This window comes from Panthera tigris, chromosome A2, assembly GCF_018350195.1.
Source record: "Panthera tigris isolate Pti1 chromosome A2, P.tigris_Pti1_mat1.1, whole genome shotgun sequence".
Lineage (NCBI taxonomy): Eukaryota > Metazoa > Chordata > Mammalia > Carnivora > Felidae > Panthera > Panthera tigris.
Window position 1 is genome coordinate 53,132,893 of NC_056661.1, and position 20,590 is coordinate 53,153,482.

General features: G+C 44.2%; 2 protein-coding genes across 2 annotated transcripts in view; one reads left to right on the forward strand and one right to left on the reverse strand.

Annotated features, from left to right (window-relative positions):
• Positions 1-20,590, forward strand: part of SYN2 (synapsin II) — a 201,409-nt gene that overhangs the window by 159,227 nt on the left and 21,592 nt on the right. The window contains exons 6-10 of the mRNA XM_042979524.1: positions 10,020-10,082; positions 10,462-10,604; positions 17,655-17,729; positions 18,194-18,296; positions 19,609-19,758. Of these exons, the coding sequence (XP_042835458.1) occupies positions 10,020-10,082; positions 10,462-10,604; positions 17,655-17,729; positions 18,194-18,296; positions 19,609-19,758 (534 nt within the window). The remainder of the gene's footprint in view (positions 1-10,019; positions 10,083-10,461; positions 10,605-17,654; positions 17,730-18,193; positions 18,297-19,608; positions 19,759-20,590) is intronic.
• TIMP4 (TIMP metallopeptidase inhibitor 4) lies at positions 1,361-7,216 on the reverse strand. The gene is made up of 5 exons (XM_007075447.3): positions 7,078-7,216; positions 5,796-5,893; positions 5,272-5,386; positions 2,530-2,654; positions 1,361-1,890 (listed from the first exon to the last, which is right to left on the reverse strand). Exons 1-5 carry the CDS (start codon positions 7,214-7,216, stop codon positions 1,693-1,695), a joined length of 675 nt encoding a protein of 224 aa, XP_007075509.1. The 3' UTR covers positions 1,361-1,692.

A 20,590-nucleotide genomic window follows, 5' to 3' on the forward strand; every position in this document is an offset into this window, starting at 1 on the left:
GATTAACACTATGCCTTCTCTGAGGCCATACTAGGATATCAGAAGGAGCAGAGAGATGGTTTGGTTGGCTGGGACAGAGGCTATTGCTAATGTTTGTCCTTCATGACAACTTCTAGCTCCAGTTTAACTCCCTTCTTTCTCTCTGTCCCCACATCCTCTGCCCCAGGGTTGCATGGTCTGTTGGTGATCCTGCTTAACCTACCAATGAAGACTTACTGCCATAGCATTCCAATATTGTACTCTGGGACAGAGATCATGTTTATTTCCCCTCCCACTCCCTACTCCAAAAGGGATCTCCATTTGAACCATTTCTGTGAATTATCTGGCATATTGTGCATGGGCCAAACCACACATAAAAGATGAATAGCATCCTTGAGCCTTGAAAAGAACTACCGCCTTCATTTTTGCCAGGGCAAGGCTCTGGAACTTTAAGCCCTCATCCTTAATAAATTCTTGAGATGAGCATAAGGGCTTTCCCTTTCAGGGCAAGCCAGGAAGCCTTGCACAGTCTAAGGAACCCTAAGGGGTCTGTGCCTTGGAGTTCTCAGGGACTCTAATACACAGTGGTGAGGGGACTGAGCTGAGGAGCAGATAGGGAACAAAGCTGGCTTTTTCCTGCCATAACGCCTGGCAGGGCTGACCACTGAAAACAGTTGTAAGAGTTGCAAAGTATGTTCCCCATCTACCATCTTTTTCCCCCAAGGGCCCTTGTGTTATTTCTCTCCTGTCCTCTATCCTGAAATTTTCCCTCAAGAGAGGACCTCCTAAGATCTCTCTGAGGTGTTAAGAGCTAAAGGGGAATTTCATCTCTACAAGAGAAAGGCTTTTTTTTTTTTTTGGCTTAAAAAAATTCTGAATTAGGAATGAAAACATTAGTAATTGAGTAGAGAAGGACTTTCTAAAAGAAACAGGAGAAGCTTTATGCACATCAGTTGAAGGCATTAAGGATAATTAACCTGGAGAGGTAATACCTAAGTCTATTCTTGTCCACAGAGGTATGCTAACTGGGCCAGATCCTCTGCCAGGAATGACGTAGAGGGGAATTACAGCATGTGGGGGAAGGTTAGGCCACTGCAGGTCTCCCCCTGAATGACTCTGTACCCCTCAAGTCTCTCCCCCAAACAGATGAAAGTATATGAGAGGATTAGGATGAGTGGGACATGAGTAGAGGACATACAGCCATAGTGTATTGTTCTTTTCACTCCTCCAAATCAGCTTGTTTCTGATTCTGTCAGCCCACCTTCTGGTATTGTACATCACAAGGCCACATCATCTCATATGTATAATAATCACCATTTCTCCCTTATCAGATCAGTTACAGTAAGAGAAAACACATTCTCCCAGGGAGAAAAGTGAATAGTTCTGGCTATAGAAAATAAACTAAGCCAGAATCAAAACTTCAGTAGCAGGGCTTAGCTAGACTGAAAGGGTTTGGGAAGCAGGGGAGATGGGCTAAAGGCAGGCTAGAAAAGTCAAGTGACTTTTCCTGGCCTTTGACAGGTTCTGGGATGGTATTTGGATACAAGTTGTAACAAGCCCCATCCCTGCCCTAACACTAGCCAGATCATCTACTTGGTACTTCCCATTGGCTGGCAGTGATGAAACAGGTGGTGACGGCCAGAGCTCCACAGGGAAGGAGAACTGGCTTAGGCTTCAGGACTCTTGAAGGAAAGTGGTGGTCATTGGCCCATACTAGGGCTGGATGATGTCAACAAACTCCTTCCTGAGGGGCAGGCGGCCCTGGTACCAGCTGCAGGTGCCATCGACATGCTTCATGCAGATATAATGCTGGGCCTGGTACCCATAGAGCTTCCGTTCCAACAGCCAGTCTGTCCAGAGGCACTCATTGGGGGCGGAGATGGTACAGGGCACTGTATAGCAGGTGGTAATCTAGGGTCATACCACATAACATCAATGTGAGTAGAGCGTCCTTTTTCCATTATTGCCTTTCAGACTCCTACATTATCTGTACAACCCAGCTTAAATGCCCCTGACTTACAAAGCTTTTCCTAGTCCCCAGACTTCCTCCTGAGCTCCCCATCCCTTATGCTCCTAATATATAGCATTGCCTGTCTAATGATGTTTCTGGAGTCAGACAGGCCTAACAGTCTTTACCACTGACCTTGAGCAAATCACTTCACTTCTTAAAGCATTAATTTCTTCACCTTAAAATGGAAATCTTAATTCTTCATAAATTTGTTATAAAGACTAAATTGAACATTTTAAATAAATAGACTATTATAAGGCCTGGCAAAAGTAGACTTTCATTAAATGATAGCTATATTATCTCAAACTTTATATGATGGCTACCTTCCTAGCCAAAATGTAAGTACTTTGAGATCATGGACTATGGACCATCTTGCTTTCCCATCCCCAACTTCATACAGTGACTGATCCATGGCAGATTTCAAATATAGTATGGTAAGTGAATAAATGCATACACAAAGGAAGGAATACATGAAGAGTGAGACTGCAAGGCTCAGACCACTCCCCGTCCCCGAAAGACCTTGGAAATGGACATTCCCTTACTTGGCAGCCACAGTTCAGATGGTAGTGGTGATTCAGACTTTCTCTCTGCAAAAAGGACAGGTTCTCCCAAGGTTCGATGTAGTTACACAGATGGATGAAGACTTTTCCATCACTGAGGATCTGACCTTCAAGGGGAATGGAGGAAAACCTAGCATGAGGAATCTATTCATGGAGACCAGGAGCCCAGGTCCTCAAAGATACTGTCATTGCAAACTCTTCAATGGCTTTTTGATGGCAATGTTGACTTGGGACTCAATGAAAGAACCAAAAAAAACTCTATAATTTTTACATCGAAGATATTAGCAGACTATGTTTGTATGAGAGAGAGTTGTGGGATGAAGACTTTTTCCTTAGCATGGTACAGAGAGAAAAACATGGGCTTTAAGGTCAGACTCTTGATGTAACCCCCTTCTTTTCTCTCATTTAGAGCTATGACCTTAAGAAAGTCATATAACTTCTCAGCTGGAACATGAAAGTAATAATTTGTTGTCAAGATTAAATGAGAGAATATCTGTAAAGTTCCCAGCACAGCTTGGGTCCACAGAAGGTTCCATAAATAATAGGTCCCTTCCTCTTTCCAACCCTTCCTATAACTACACAACCTAATCTCCTGCCCTGTTGAAACTTTTCTTGGTGAGTCTTTCTCCTTCCCCATAGGAAAATTCCCCCTCTTTACTTATCAAACTTTTTCCTATCTTCCAAAGACTGTTTTCAGTACCACCTCATCCTCCCAGCCATCTCTGGCCACGCTCGCTCACACCTCTCTTAGAACTTCAGTCATTCATTTACTCACTGAGCAACTACTATGACGTGGTACTAGAAATACAGAAATAAATATGACAGAATCTCTGCCCCCAAGGAGCTTAATAAGCAGTAGGGAAGACAGATAAGTAGGTAAAAATTACACTGCTGTGTGATTATATACAAGATACAGTACAAGAATGAAACAAAGCATAATTATCTCTGTCTGTGGAAGGAGATGGGGACAAGGAAGGTGTCTCAGAGGAGATGATGCTTCTGTGGGGCCTTGAAGGGATGGATAGAAGTTCACTTGCAAGACACATAAGGGAAAGGACTTCTGGACATTGGGACTACACTGTGCAGGGTGGCAGGGTGCAGCCCAGAAGAACACCTTCTGCAACTGCAAGTAGTTTAGTTCAGCTCTGGGGGGAAATGAGGGTCTGGGAATTGTCACTCACACACGGCAGGAGACAAAGCTGGAGAGGTGGGCGTGTTCTGATCATAAGGGCTTTCAACATTAGGCAAAAGAGCTTGTGCTTTCTCCTGAAGAGCTTAGGTACCACTGATGATTCTTCAGCAGACTTGTGGGTTTTTTTATCCCCACTCTCAGTTAGACCTGACATTTTTGAGAGAAGAGGGCACGTCTCCTCCCCTTGATGCACCACAGTGCCTGGCAGAGGCAGGGCACATGGAAGAAATGAGGTGGCCTCATCTGCTAGTCCTGGGATCTAAAGGGCTCAGTGGCATGCCTTGCCTCTGTCTCTCCCATCCAGAGGCCCCCAGATTAACACAATTCCACATCCTTAGATCTGGGGAGCCCCTACCAGTGTGGCCTCCAGAGGCTATGACTTCTCAAGAGCCAAGCCTGGACTGTGAACTCTTTGGGGACTGTGACCTATCACTGAGTCTTGACCCTCCTGCCCAAGGCCTGGCAGCGAGTAGGTGGTCATTATTGCTGAATGGATGGACAGATAATGTAAAGTCCTCCTGTTCTCCCCAACTGCTGTGTTTTTCTTTTCCTTGCCTTCTTTTCAAATATTTTTCATCCTTTAGGGGAAAGTTAGGTCCCACCAACAATTAGCTTCCCTAATTGTTTGCAACCACACAAATACCTATTTTCCTTGAACTCACAGCATAATTTAATATTGCATTCATTCACTTATGGAGTCATATTCTTGAGTGGTACCTTGACTGTTATGTCCCAACCAATTGGATATGGAGACCTGCCTGGGCCCGAGTTCATAGAGTTCATAACCATGTTAGATTCAAGGCTCCTGTTAAGACCTGTGATTTACTGTACCCCTAGAATATGGCCTGTGATGTGAGTTAGCCACAGAGGCACATTTTGAGCCAAGAGCATGACCCAATGTGGCTATATAAAGTTACTGTAATAACTGTCATATGTGTGTTGGGGGGTGAGGTTGCACAGGCACAATCCTCGTTTACTCTGTGAAACCAAGACATCACCTGTAGTGCAGTGTCCAGTTTACGGTCCTGTGCTAGGGGAGGGACAGGCTATATCCCATTTGAGAAGGTGTCCAGGATAGGAAGGGGTCTTGGAACCACAGCCAGCAAGCCTGGAGCTAGAGTATTTGTATCCATGGTCCTCCGGCCTCTAAAGGATCATCATAGAGCAGAGGGCATAGCTGAACCCACAAAGGGCAGTTTCAAAGAGGCAGATTTTTGGCTCAAGGTGTCAAAAACCTTATACCAATTAAAACTGCTTAAAAATAGAACCAGCTGCCCTAGGCTGGGAGAGCAGTCTGTCCTTAAAATAGTGAAGCAGTAGCCAAGATCAGTGTAGTGAAGACTCTTGCATTGAAAGGAAGGTTAACACGGCTCCTCCCAACTCCGAGGCTGCCTCTTAGTAACACAACTCTGTTTTATGCCCAAGAAAAGGCCACCTGGCTCAGCTTGCTGCCCAAGGACAGCCCTGACTCTTCCTTGGCTGTCTTCCTTAGGACAGAGACTGTTAGGGTTGCTTGTTGGTCTTTAACTTACCAGTCAAGAGATATTGCTTCTGGCTGTTAGCTTCTAGTTTTACACCACAGAGAGAGGAATCAAAAGGTGTATAGATATACTGAACATCCTTGACTTTCTCAAACCCTTTAAACATCTGAAAGGCAATTACCAAAAAAAAAAAAAAAAAAAAAAAAAAAAAAAAAAAGCAGTATTGGGTCAGGGAGTATACTTTATATCTTAACAGGAAAAACCTCTCATTTCTCAATCTAAAAACATTAGGCAAAAGTCTAGTTCAGAATTTGGTAGCCCAGCTTCTCTCTTAAGAAAAATCTAAACCTTGGTTTATTCCAGTGAGAATACCTCCAGGATAGACAGCTGTAGGACTAGATGGACACTGAGGGTCTGTGGGACCTGCTCCCAACACATCAACCACTTCCACTCCAGCATCAATACCCCAGGATCAATGAGCCAGTCGCCTGACCTACCAGCCCAACTCCCAGTAGACAGACCCCACTCCTCCCAGCAGCCCAAGGAGGTTAATGCCCTGTCCTGTCCCCATGTACCTTTATCTGTTTGATTTCATACCGGATCATTTTTTGAGTGTCAGTGGGGTCTGCACTGGCAGGAACTACCTTCTCACTGGAGATTTTGGCCCGTATGGCTGCATAAAAAGAGAAGAGAGGGGACCTTCAGCAACCTGTGGGAGCAGTCCACCTGGTATCTGAATGACCTGAGGCCCCTGGAGAATTTTATAAGGGAATTCTGGGTTTAGGTCTCATTGGGTTGTGAGGGGGACCATTTTGTGTAAGAGTGGGGGCCCAAAAACAATTCCTCTGCAGTTACTGAAAGTTCCAAACCCTCAGGCCTGCTGGGTCCTACAATCTTTAGAGTTTACCTGCTAGTTTTGAGAGTCTAGTTTTCCATAGCCCAGATTGCAGTGGGTTGGAGGTAGGCGCCAGGGTAGAGGAGGGAGGAGATGCCCCTTGAGTTTGCAGTCTTCTACCTATGTAGCCTGAGGCCTCAACAGAGCCCACCCAGAGCTGACATTAGTAAATGTTTATTGAATTAATAAATATGTTCTGACCCTGCACAGTTTGTCTCTTGCCATGTGGGCATTAATCAAAAACTGGCTGTAAAGTTCTTCCTCTGTGCCTGGCCCAACGCTAGGTACTAGGTCTGTAAACATGATTAAGCATCACCTATCCTGCAGGACTCTTGGTCTAGTATAGAACACTTACAAAGAACAACAGCACAGCATGGTGGGAACACAAAAATGTAAGAGATACTGTGGTAGCACCAAGGAGTCCAAAAGTCTTCAGAGGAGAGATACCTGAGTAAGAACTTGAAGGATAAATGGGAGTTTGCCAGGAATTTAAGGGTGTGGGGGAAGGGCATTCCAGGCAGAGGAAAGAGAAAAAGGGCAAAAGGTGTGTCTTGGGGTTTGGGAGGCGGCATGGAGACAACATCAGTTATAGGCTTGGAAACAGTGGATGTTTATAATGAAAGCCCAATCCCCTGGCTCCTGGCTCCCCTTACCCGCATCCAGTAGTTCAGAATAATCACTGAATATCTCTTGTCATTGTTCTTCAACGACACTCCATAATTTCAGTAGGCAGGGGTGAGGGGGTCGCTATAGGGGTCCCTTAGACTGTCTTTCATTTCCTTGCAACTTGCAAGGTTGCTATGGCACCGGCCCTGCCCCACCCATCAGCCCCAATAGGAGGCAACTGGTGCAGTATTTGATCTCCTCCCTCTCCCTGCAGACTACAGGTTTGCAGCTTGGCCCCATACCAACCCCACACAACCACCCCCCGCTGTGGACCTCACAGGCCTCCGGGGACTCACCGAGCGCTGAGTGGCAGACGTGCTGCTGGGGGTGCGCAGGGGCGCAGCTGCACGCCTCGCTCATCCCTGGCGGCCGCAGCAGTGCCAGCAGCCGCAGCAACAGCGCCCAGCTCGGCGCGGTCCGGGGGCTCCGGGGCATGACACCGCAAATCCCTGCTGAGCCTGTGGGGTCTGTGGGACCAAACAGGCCCTCCAGGGTTCATCCAGAACGCGTCGCGCCCCTTGCCCCAGGCTTTTTGAGGTGGACCTAGGGCCAATCCCGCCCGGATGGGCTCCTCCCTCCTTTGGCTGTAGGCCACCCACGGCTGCAGGACCCGCAGCCCTCCTGACTGGCAGGCTCAGTAAGATGAAGAGGGAAGCCAGGAGAGAGGCCCTTAGCCTCTATTTCCCTGCCTAAGCAATTAAGCCTTATAGAAGTAGAGGGAAGGCACTGGGAAAGGGGATGGTGTCAAGGCAGAAAGACAGAAAGCTCAACAAAGACAAATGCATGAGGGCAGAAAGACAGAGGGGCTGTGATTCAAGCTGAAGGAATAAGGGTGAGGAGAGCACAAACAGAAAGTGAGACAGGCAGAGTCAGAGAGAGGCAGACGGAATTACAACAGGCAAAAGAGACAGTGACAGAGAGGACGGACCCCTTGCTGAGCTGCACACTGGGAATGAGACAAGCTACTCAGGGCTTCTTTCAGCTGCAGGAAGTGTTTTCAATGCCCTATTTATGAGGCTCCAAAGCAACAGCAAACAGTAATGGAATAGGACAGAGAAAGTTGGGGTGTGTGTGTGTGTCTTGGCTCTGTCGGCTGGGGGGTGGGGCGAGATGTCAGAGAAAGCAGCCAGTGCTTTTAGAAACCTTTTCCCATGTCCAGAGCCTCAGACTCTGCAGATGGCTGAGGACAGTGCTCTTGGTGGGGGCTCAAAGCGCAGGGTATCCCAACACTCAGGGCAAACCTGGGACCTCAAAGTCCTCTCCAGACCGTAGGCCACGCTGATTGCTATATTCTGTCATTACTCGCTGGAGAGACTGTGTCTTGTCATAGAAGGTGGAGCAGCTTAGAAAACAAAGAAGCAAGGTACATGGGGTCACTTCAACCAGAACCATGCCCTCTATGTTTGACAGAGCACAATGCTCCAAGTCTCCAAATAGAAAGAGATACATGAGATTATTGCAGGATGTTTCCACACAGTGCTGGACTAGAAGGTAGGAGCCTGGGTTCCGATTGTGTCACAAGGTAGCTTTGCAGCCTTTGCCTCTCTGCGCCTCACTTTCTTCTCCATAAAATTGGCTTGAACTACATCTTTCCAAGGCCCTTTTGCCCCAGCTTCAACCGGCCTCATCCAGGAACCCTGAAATCCTCAGATCCGGTACTCCCAGTATCTGGTCACACTTAGGATTCCCATGGGAATCTGACTTTTCATCAGAGTCAACTTTAATTTTTTCTGAAGACTTCTCATTTTGATGTGGAAATGATGTTTGAAAAGAAGTAAATTGAAGGAGAGCTGAGTCTGACTGAGAAAGATGAGATCTGGTGACCAGGTTGGTTCTTCATATAACACCCAGACCAAGATAGAGCCTGACATATTTATTATTGGACGGACCCCAAAAAGCATCCACTCCAGTCTCTTCATTTGGCAGATGTGAAGACAGAGTCTCAGTGAGGTAAAGTGACTTTCAGAAAGCTAGTAGCAAAGAGGACTAGAATGCAAGTCTCCTGATATACGCAGGGAGCCCTCCAACATGGTACTTCCTCCGTCCTCACTTTGTAACCACTTGAAATCCTGCCTTTGGAGGGTAGTTCTCCTTTTAAGTTTCTATTGTCCCTCTGTTAAAATATGGCTACTTCAAGATAGAGTTTAAGGATGTCTTTCAAAAGATAAACATGTTGAATTCTTATGTCAGCTCTCTTCCGAACTCCAAACTGGGCAGAAAGAGACCTTAGCATACTAAGCTGTGTTTGGTAGTGAGTTTGGGGTGTTGGTGAGCAGCGCAGACAGTGTGAAAGAGAGGGAGAAAAGCCAGGTTCAGTATAGGAAAGCTGGAGGTTTGAAGGGGGAGGGAAGGGTACTAAAAGGTACATGACAAAAGGGGCATTAAGATTCCAAAGATACTGTTCTTGGGGTACCTGGGTGGCTCAGAGGGTTAAGCCGTCAGCTCAGGTCATGATCTCCCAGTTAGTGAGTCAGAGCCCCACGTTGGGCTCTGTGCTGATAGCTTGGAGCCTGGAGCATGCTTCAGATTCTGTGTCTCCCTTTCTTTGTGCCTCTCTCCTGCTAGTGCTCTCTCTCTCTCTCTCAAGAATAAATAGACATTGAAAAATTTTTTAAAAAAACCACAAAGATACATTTCTTTCTTTTTTTTTTAATGTTTACTTTTTTAGTTTTGAGAGAGAGAGTGAGCAATTGGGGAAGGGGCAGAGAGAGAGGGGGACAGATGATCCGAAGTGGGCTCTGTCCTGACAGCAGAGAGACTGATGAGGGGTTGAACTCACGAACCATGAGACCATGGCCTGAGCTGGAGTTGGACGCTTAACTAACTGAGCCACCCAGTAGCCCCGGTACATTTCTTTTCAAATTCAGGTTTATTAAAATACAACTTACATACAGCAAAATTCACCCTTTCAAAGATTATTTATTTATTTATTTATTTATTTATTTATTTATTTATTTATTTTTACTTCTCTTTGGCTAAGGACAGGTCCTGCCCAGAGTTTGTCTAATGCAGAGAAGGTTGAAGCAATGAATTTTAAAGATGTAAAGAGTACTTAGTGGCAGAGAGGGGCAAGTCACTGTCACTCTATGGGCCTCAGTTTTTTAATTTGTCAACCAAGTAGGTTGGGCTGGTACTTTAAAGGGCCCTTCCAAGGGTATTACCAAGAAAAATACTTGTAAGATTCCACAGAGAGTGAGGCACACTCTGACCAGTTCATTCCTTTCTCCTCTGCTTTCAGCTGACACTGCCTACATTCCCTGTGGTGGTGAAGATTGGCCATGCTCACTCAGGCATGGGCAAGGTAAGGCCAGGGTTTGCTGCACTTTGGGGTTGAGGCCAAGAAGGGTAATTTTCAGAGAGCCTGGTTATGGACTGGCTCCTTTCTCTATGAATTCTTTCCAAGGAGGTGATTTGGCCCCTCTGAAGGCATGAGTGTTACCCAAACAGACCTTTTCCAACAAACAGAGTACAGGCTTGGGCCTTGGGCCCTTTGTAGCAAGTGTGGGTCCTGAGTTCTAGGAGGGGAAGCTAGAGAGGAAGGGCTTCCTCTGGAGATGTGGCATCCAGGTTTGCATCTGGATGAGCAACATCTTGATGGGTTTAGCTCAGGGTTCTTGTGATTCTCAGTATCTGCATTTGTGTGTCTCCTTTTCTCCCTCTCTGCCTTGCTTCAACATTAGGTCAAAGTGGAAAACCACTACGACTTCCAGGACATTGCTAGTGTGGTGGCTCTCACCCAGACCTATGCCACAGCAGAGCCTTTCATTGATGCCAAGTATGACATCCGGGTCCAGAAGATAGGCAACAACTACAAGGCTTATATGTGAGTGGGGATGGGGTCTCAGCACATACTCTTCAATTTCTCCTCAGCCCAGTGGAAAATCTGAGGCTCCAGGTAGCAGTCAACTCTCAGTTTAACCTCATCTGGCCCAAAAGGCAGAGAACAGAAAGAGAGTGCCATACAAGCCAGGGACTCCTAGCCTGAGTTCCTTTCATGTCAGAGGAGGGCCCATGAACTAAGATGAGAAATAAAATTAATATTTATTTTCACTAGCCTCTAAGTGAAATTTGGCATCTCCTCAGTTATAAACCAAGACAACAGGCTACAGTAGTAGTAACAGCACATGTGACCTTGTCACTAAAGGTAATCACAGAGATTTTGGGTTTTTTTCCCCTAGATTTTTGTTTGCATTCTAGTTCATTAACATATAGTATAATGTTGGTTTCAGGAGCAGAATTTAGTGATTCATCACTTACATATAATACCCAGTACTCATCATAACAAGTGCCCTCCTTAATACCCATCACCCACATAGCCCATCTCCCACTCAACTCCCTCCATCAACCCTCAATTTGTTCTTTTTTGTTAAGAGTGTCTTATGGTTTGCCTCCCTCTCTCTTTTTTTTTTCCCTTCCCATATATTCATCTATGTTGTTTCCTAAATTTCACACAGGAGTGAAATTATATGGTATTTGTCTTTCTCTAATTGACTTATTTCTTAGTATAATACACTCTAGCTCCATCCATGTCATTGCAAATGGCAAGATTTCGTTCTTTTCTTTTTTTATTTTAATTTTGAGAGAGAGACAGAGTGTGAATGGGGTAGGAGCAGAGAGAGAGGGAGACACAGAATCTGAAGCAGGCTCCAGACTCTGAGCTATTGGCACAGAGCCTGATGTGGGGCTCGAACTCATGGACCGTGAGATCATGACCTGAGCCAAAGTCAGACACTTACCCTTAACCAACTGAGCTACCCAGGCACCCTGAGATTTCATTCTTTTTGATGGCTGAGTAATATTCCAGTGTGTGTGTGTGTGTGTGTGTGTGTGTGTGTGTGTGTGTGTGTACATACCACATCTTCTTTATCTATTCATCAGTCGATGGACATTTGAGCTCTTATGTTGCTATAAACATTGGGGTACATGTATCCCTTCAAATCTGTATTTTTGTATCCTTTGGGCAAACACCTAGAAGTTCAGTTGCTGGATCATAGGTTAGTTCTATCTTTAACTTTTTGAAGAACTTCCATACTCTTTTCCAGAATGGCCTCATCAGTTTTCATTCCCACCAACAATGTAAGAGGCTTCCCCTTTCTCTGCATCTTTACCAACATTTGTTGTTCCTTGTGTTGTTCATTTTAGCCATTCTGACAGGTGTGAGGTGGTATCTCATCGTGGTTTTGATTTGTATTTCCCTGATGGTGAGTGATGTTGAGCATCTTTTCATGTGTCTATTAGCTATCTGGATGTCTTCTTTAGAAAAGTATCTATTAATGCCTTCTGCCCATTTCTTCATTGGATTATTTGCTTTTTGAATGTTGAATTTGTTAAGTTCTTTATATATTTTGGATACTAACCCTTTATTAGATATGTCATTTGCAAATTTCTTCTCTCATTCCACAGCCTGCCTTTTAATGTTGTTGATTCTTTCCTTTGCCATGCAGAAGCTTTTTATTTTGATGTGGTCCCAAAAGTTCATTTTTGCTTTTGTTTCCCTTGCCTCTGGTGACATGTCTAGTAAGAAGTTGCCCTGGCCAAGGTCAAAGAGGTTGCTCCCTGTGTTCTCCTCTGGGATTTTGATGGTTTCCTGTCTCAGATTTAGATCTTTTATCCATTTTGAATTTATTTTTGTGTGTGATGTAAGAAAGTGGTCCAGTTTCATTCTTTTACATGTCGCCATCCATTTTTCCCAACACCCTTTGTTGAAGACACTGTCTTTTTTCTATTGGATATTTTTTCCTGCTTTGTTGAAGATTAGTTAACCATATAACTGTGGGTCCATTTCTGGGTTTTCTATTCTGTTCCATTGATCTATGTGTCTGTTTTTGTGCCAGTAACTTACTGTCTTGATGACTACAGCTTTGTAATATAGCTTAAAGTCCACAATCATGATGCCTTCAACTTTGCTTTTCTTTTTCAGGATTGCTTTGGCTATTTGAGGTCTTTTGTTGTTCCATACAAATTTTAGGACTGTTCGTTCTAATTCTGTGAAAAATGCTGGTGGTATTTTGATAGGGATTACATTAAATGTGTAGACTGCTTTGGGCAGTATAGACATTTTAACAATGTTTGTTCTTCCAATCCATAAGCATGGAATTTTTTCCCATTTCTTTTTGTCACCTTCAATTTCTTTCGTAAGTGTTCTATAGTTTTCAGAGTACAGATCTTTTACCTCTTTGGTTAGGTTTATTACTAGGTATATAATTGTTTTTGATGCAATGATCAATTCCTTGATTTCTTTTTCTGCTACTTCATTATTGGTGTTTAGAAATGCAACAGGTTTCTGTATATTGACTTTATATTCTGCAACTTTGCTGAATTCATGTATTAGTTCTAGCAAGTTTTTCATGGACTGTGTCAGGTTTTCTACCTAGAGTACCATGTCATCTACAAATAGTGAAAGTTTGACTTCTTTCTTGCCAATTTGGAGGCCTATTATTTCTTTTTGTTATCTGATTGCTGAGGCTAAGACTTCCAGTATTATGTTAAATAATAATGGTGAGAGTGGACATCCCTGTCTTGTTCCTGACCATAGAGGAAAAGCTCTCAGTTTTTCCCTATTGAGATGATATTAGCTGCAGGTCTTTCTTATATGGCTTTTATGATGTTGAGGTACTTTGTTGAGGGTTTTTTTTTTAATCAAGAATGGATGCTGTATTTTCTCAAGTGCTTTTTCTGCATTTATTGAGAGATCACATGGTTCTTATCCTTTCTTTTATTGATGTGGCATATCATATTGATTGATTTGTGAATATTGAACCAGCCCTACAGCCCAGGGATAAATCCTACTTGGTTGTGTGAATAATTCTTTTAAGATACTGTTGGATTTGATTTGCTAGTATCTTCTTGAGAATTGTTGCATCCATATTCATCAGGGATATTGGCTTGTAGTTCTCCTTTTCAGTGGGATCTTTGTCTGGTTTTGAAATCAAGGTAATGCTGGCCTCATAGAATGAATTTGGAAGTTTTCCTTCCATTTCTATTTTTTGGAATAGTTTGAGAAGATTAGGTATTAACTCTTCTTTAAATGTCTGGTAGAATGCCTTTGGGAAGCCATCTGGCCCTGGACTTTTGTTTCTTAGGAGATTTTTGATTATTGATTAACTTTATTATGAATCTGTTAAAGTTTTCTATTTCTTCCTGTTTCAGTTTTGATAGTTTGTATGTTTCTAGGAATTTTTCCATTTCTTCCAGATTGCCCAGTTTGTTGGGATATAATTTTTCATAATATTCTACTTTTTTTTTCTGAAGTTTATTTATTTTGAGCGAGAGAGAGCATGAGCAGGGGAGGGGCAGAAAGAGAGGGAGAGAGAGGATCCAAAGTAGGCTCCGTGCTCTCAGCGCAGAGTCTGATGCGGGGCTTGAACCCTGAGCCAAAATCAAGAGTTGGACACTTAACCGATTGAGCCACCCAGGCGCCTCTCATAATATTCTCTTATAATTGTATTTTTGTGGTGTTGGTTGTGATCTCTCCCTCCTTCATTCATGATTTTATTTATTTGGGTGCTTTCTCTTTTCTTTTTAAGTCTGGGTAGGGGTTTATCAATTATATTAATTCTTTCAAAGAACCAACTCTTAATTTCATTGATTTGATCTGTTTTTTGTTTGTTTTTGTATCATTTATTTCTGCCCTAATCTCTATTATTTCCCTTCTTCTGCTCTCTCTCTCTCTTTTTTTAGGCTTTATTTGCTATTCCTTTTCTAGCTCCTTTAGACATAAAGGATTCCTTTTTATACATTGAAAGGAATCCATAGATTTCACCAGGCTGCCAGAACTCAGAAAAGGTTAAGACACTCCTAATAAAAATATATAGCCCTGAAAAGACTACAGAGCATTAAAAGCTTATTGGTTATGAGAAGAGATGACTTCTCCACATGACTGTGTCCATTTGCCAGAATGGAAAGTTAAAAGTTTCCTCCATTTGAATTTAGAGAAAGAAAAGATTTCAGGATGACCTGATCTTCTATAATATACATAAGAATGCAAATAGCTTATTATAATTCCAATTTTGGAAATATTAGCCTCTCACTTTTTAATAAATATAGCATAGTATTTCCTTTACAAACAAGAACATTATAACCAGGATTTGACTTTGCCGCTCAGCACTTGAGCAGACTTTAAGGTTGAGCAGCTTCCCTTTCCCTCGCCCAGCCATTTCCACTGTTCTTCCATCATTATCTCCCTTCAGTGTTTGTACTCCCCACCCCTGGAATTAGGAGCCCTTCCCTACACCCCCTTCTTCTCATAATTCTGCACACACCTCTAGCTTAGCCCTCTTCACACACAGGAATTCCTGTCACCCTCCTCTGAACTCCCTGGGGAGGGACAGTGGAACCATCTCTGCAACCCCATCAGCTTGTGTAGCAGCAGGCACAGAGTAGGCAGCCAGTAAGTACTCAGGGAAGAGCCCTTGTACAGGACTGAAGCACAGAATCATTTTTACTTGTTTGGACTAGATTACTGCTTTTTAAAAGTTTATAATTTTTTATTTAAAATCTTACTGCTTCAGAAAGGAATTTAGGGTTGTTTTAAAATTGTACACAATGTAAGACAAGATCGTTTAAAAGATCATTATAAAAAGTAGCTAAAAGAAGCAGAAAAATCAATATGTGTAGGCACCTAGGAAAGCAGATTTCCTATCCTTTACTTTTAAAAGTAAATACATAAATACAAAATGTTTATGACAGTGGAGCAAGAGTACCTTGATCTTTAAAAGGAGTTGCCACTTTTTTAAGGTTCAGGTTTCCAAAAGCATTTTCATTGAAGCATAAGAAAAGAGAATCCTCTAATATTTATGAAGGATGGACAACCAAAGAAACTTTAGAAAACATTTACTTACTTTTTGATTTGCAAGGGGCAGTGATTTAGGTGAATATTCAGGTCCTCGCAGCTCCTCTTCCCCAAGCTTTTAGCTATCCCCTTGCTTTCAGAAGGAATTGACCTGGTAATAGCCACAATAAGGTTTAAGAGTCTTCCCTTCTCCCTTAGCTCTCACCCTAGAGATCCAGAGACAGCCATATTTGGTGAAAAGAGGGTGCTGTTCCCTCTCTATTCTCAGTAGGTGATAATGTGCATCTGTCTGTGGAGGTCAGATGACGTTCAAGTCCTGAGAGGTAGTTGAGCTGTCACTGAGTGGCTTCTGGGTGCTCCTTACACTCCCCTAGGTCCCAGGTAGCCTGTATGGATCTATGCCCTGTATTCTCATTGTTAGAGAAAGGTGTGAAGTGTAAGGGACATTATTACTTACTCAGTTTCCAGGACAGTATTTGTACCGTGGCCCTGTGCTGGGGACCTGGAAGCGAGTGATTCTTTGCCCCTGCCCTTGAGGAGCTCAGCCTGGTCACAGGGACACACCCGTAAACCACCAGTGTTAGGAAGACAGTGCTATTTTTATTATGATCTTATTTTATTATGATTTTATTATGTGTGTCTCTACTCAGATTTTGCAAGTCAGTCAGCTGTTAGTTGTTTGTTTTTTTCTGAACTAGGCCGTGGGGTATGGGGGGAGCACAGCACAATGAGGGAATCAAGAGTCTTAGATTTTTTATCTGATGTCTAATTTCACTAGATACATAACCTTCGGCAAGTCATTTAACCTTTCTGAGTCTTAATCTCCTTGTCTGTAAAGTTGGTTTGAGGATGTCAGCCTACTCACAACAGGGGTTTGCACTGAGGCTCTGGTGAGGGGGTTGTGGAGGAAGAGCCTTGGAAAGTAGTCAGTACCATACAAATGTGAGGGGTTCGTATTACCATATCAGTCAACTAACTAGGCTGCCTCAGGGCTCTGAAAAGTAGCCATATGTCTAGATTTCTCAGTGTCTGAGACCAGACCTCTGGAGAAGGTACTCCTGGGAACTGCTGAGTGGAGACTGCCACGTGCATCCAGTCTCCAAATGGTATCACGTGACAAGGGCAGCACATGAATGGCTCTGTCAGTAGTGTGAGCAGGGCTTTTCTGTCCCCTAGGCAATCCCCTTCCTCTTGACTCTGTATGAGTGAGGACTAATAATTAAGAAGGCCTATTTTTGGTGTTTTACAATTCATTTAAAACTGTATCAATTGATCCTCATGACAAACCTGTGTTTACACAGGGATAAGAGGCTCAGAGAAGTGAAGTGACTTGCCCATGGTCACCCAGCCAGTTAAGAGCAAATCCAGAACAGAAACCAGGTCATCTACCTCCAATTTAGTCCAAGACTAGTTGACTCTAATACCTGCTCATGGATGGAGAGGGTGCAGAGGGCACAGCAGAGAAGTCACAGGTCGGTGACTTGATTCTATCAGTTGCATTTGATGGATGAGGCAACTTAAGCCTGAAGAAGTTAACTGACTTGCCCAGAGTCACATTGTTAATACTGCAGACTGTCAGAAATTAACTGTTGAATGAATAAATAAGTGAGCTAGTAAGGAAGCCACGGAACCCTGAGAGTGTTCCCAAGATCAATAGAATTCAGTCTGTATATACCAACTCAGCCCAGATACTAAGTGGGTAGGCTGCAAGTGGTTTATAGACTTGTACACATAAGACTTAGCTCAAATAGCTAATGTAAAAAGTAGATCTAGGATTATAAGTGAGGTATAGGCAACGTCCTTTAGGGGTTCAGGAAAATAAGTGTTCATCTGATGGAAAAGATCTGGGAAACCTCCCTGGAGCCACAGCAGTCTGGGCTGGACTATAGAGAGGAGGAGGACACTGAGGGCAGGGTTTGGCAGAGGTAGCCAGCTTCTAGGCTCAGCAGAAAGGTGCCTTGGCTACTGAGGCAAGAAGCAAGTGGGGGAAGCAGCAGTGAACTAAAATTCTGGAAAGTTTCATGTCCGCATCTTGCTAGTACGGCTCACTGCCTGTCCTATCCTGGTGGGACCTTGTTACAGGAGGACGTCGATCTCAGGGAACTGGAAGACAAACACTGGCTCTGCAATGCTGGAGCAGATTGCCATGTCAGAAAGGTGAGTGAGAGAAGTTGTCCACCCCCCAGCCCAACTTCCCTAGATGAAGAGGTGAAAGAAGTGACTCCTGCCCAAAGGGAGCCTCTAATCAGGACAGAACACAAAGGCCCAAGTAGCCAGGTAATGAGATCAGGCAGGACTGGGTTATATGCTAAATTATGAAGATAAAGACTGAACACTATGTAGAAGCTCCAAGAAAGGAGCAGTTACTGTGTACTGGAATAGCCAAGGAAGGCCACCTAGAGTATATGAGACCTGCTTTGAGCCTGGAAACATGGGTGGGATCTGGAGAGCAAAGTGAGAGGGCATTCTACAGAAGGCAATGTGCTTGATGGGGGTAGAGGGAGGGAAGGAGGAGAAGGGTGGAATGGGAGAGCTGGAGACAGGAAGGAGAGCATGCAGTAGCAAGCAGGTTTGATATGAGCTAACATCCCAGACTCAGAACACCTTCCCATCACCTCCAGGTACAAGCTGTGGGTGGATACCTGCTCTGAGATGTTTGGTGGCCTGGATATCTGTGCTGTCAAAGCTGTACATGGTAAAGATGGGAAAGACTACATTTTTGAGGTAAGTCTGGCCCAAGGAATATCTCAGTAAGAGACACCCCCCAAAGCTGGAGGCCACGCTCTTGGCTTGAGAACTATGTGGGCTGCCCAAACCGCATTTAGTCTCTGAGGCCAGGGGATGGTTCCCACTCAATACGTCCAATGGCTGTGCATAGCAAAACATCTTCACCAGTAGGAAGCTATTGTTTGCAACTAGCTCGGCTGACCCACATCAAGGGTAAGAGATGCCAGGTCTGGGTTCCTGGAGTTCTAGTCTAATGCTGTTCCTCTGGGAACACTGTAGTGATTTACCATTCTTGGTCTTAGAAAGCTGGACTTGGGAATCATTCGGTTCAGTCTCATTTTGTAGATGAGAAAACTAAAGCCCAATGCCATGAGCGTGTGCTCAAGGCCATGGAGTGAATTGGTGTCTCAATCTGGGCTAGAGCTTAGGTCTCCTGGATGCAGGAGATTCTTCTTAGCATCTCTCTGAGGCTTAGAGATACTTTATTCAGTCTGGTCCTCTAACACAACTTTGCTGACTCCCTTTTCCCATATTAAAGGGAAAGTGAGTAGCAGTACGAATCATTCATACACTTTCTTGCCCAATCTTTCTGGGAACAGGAAAGGCTCCTTGCCAGGAGTTGGTGGTGTTTGCAGAGGATTTGTGTCAGGAGCCCAAAGTGAGCTTCAGAATCTACTCCATGATCTGCTTGGCATGTAGTGTCCTGGATAATCATACGTCCCCTCTCTCAGTGGGCCTGTTTTCTCATCATAAATGAGAGCTGGACTACAGGGTCTATGGTCCTGGTTAGGCAGTCTCTTCCTAAAGGAGGAAAACATTTACCCAGACATTGAGGTACAGGAAGAATCAGGATGGTGGTGAAAGGGAAGGAATCCCAGGTCATGAGCAAAAGCAGAAATCTAGTTGTTTAATGGGCAGAATATGTGTGGAGACAGAAACTGCATGGGTGAAAAATCTCAGAGACGAAAACTGCCTACTCTTAACTAGAAGTTAGGGAGTGACCTTCATGTGTCCTGCCTGCAAACCTCTGAGCCCTAGAGCCATACTCTCTTCTTCAGCTACCAATCTTTCAACCTCACTGAGCCCTTGCCTGGGTAAAGTTTGGTGGGGAGGACCTTAGGCAAAGGTTTGCCAGAGAAGGGGACACAGGTCTATTTCTGCAAAAGAACTTGCTTCCAGCTCAAGATAAGAATGCCAGTTTCATCCCCAACCTATCTCTGATGCCTTACGTCCTACTCATTCTAAAAGTCTATTCCAGGCCTTTGATGTTTCCAGACTCTTTCCTAACCTGAGCTACATCTTCCACCAGGTCATGGACTGTAGTATGCCACTGATTGGTGAACACCAGGTGGAAGACAGACAACTCATCACCGAACTGGTCATCAGCAAGATGAACCAGCTGCTGTCCAGGACCCCTGTCCTGTCCCCTCAGAGACCCTTAACCACCCAGCAGCCACAGGTAAGCAGCAGGAAGAGACATGGGAGAACCAAGAACCATTCCCAAGCCCACTGCTCTAGACTTTGGTGGCTCCAAGATGGAGGAGGCTTCTCATTAGGAGTCTGCAATAGCAGCTATAGAACTGTCCAGAAATGGAGTATTGGCTCTCTTCTCTCTGAACTTGAAGTCTCTGGGGGAACCATAGCCCATTTTCCCTTGGGATACTCCCACTTTTAAATGGGAGGGGTCTCTGAGGGGGTGCTGGGTCTGACCTCTCAACAAGTGTTTACTGTCTATGAGGGCTCTGCTGCATTTGTAGAGAAAGAAGGGTGTTTATCAGAAATCTGCTGGTCTAGCAGTGCCTGGGTGACTCAGTCCATTAAGCATCCAACTCATGATCTCTTGATTCATGAGATTGAGCCACATGTTGGGCTGTGCGCTGACAGCATGGAGACTGCTTGGGATTCTCTCTCTCCCTTTCTTGCTCTCTACTCCTCCCCTGTACTCTCTTTCTCTCTCTCAAAATAAATAAATAAATTTTAAAAAGAAAGAAATATGTTGGTCTAGAGAGAAGAGGGGGTCATTCTCTTCCCTCATTCTGGAAGAGAGTAACAAGGTAAAGCTCAAACTAGAAATCTGCTTTCCTTTCTAAGGGAGAGAGACAGCTTTCTTCAGTTGACTATGGTATGTGACTCATGACCAATCACATTCACAGCGACAGAATCCAAACCTCAGGTGGGAAATCCACACTGAAGCTTTTGTGGCTCAGGTCCTGTGGCTCTAGAATGGGCCAAAGAAAGGCAAGACTGAGGGTGTTAAATCCCATCTAGGAGATATCTCACTTTGCAAAAAT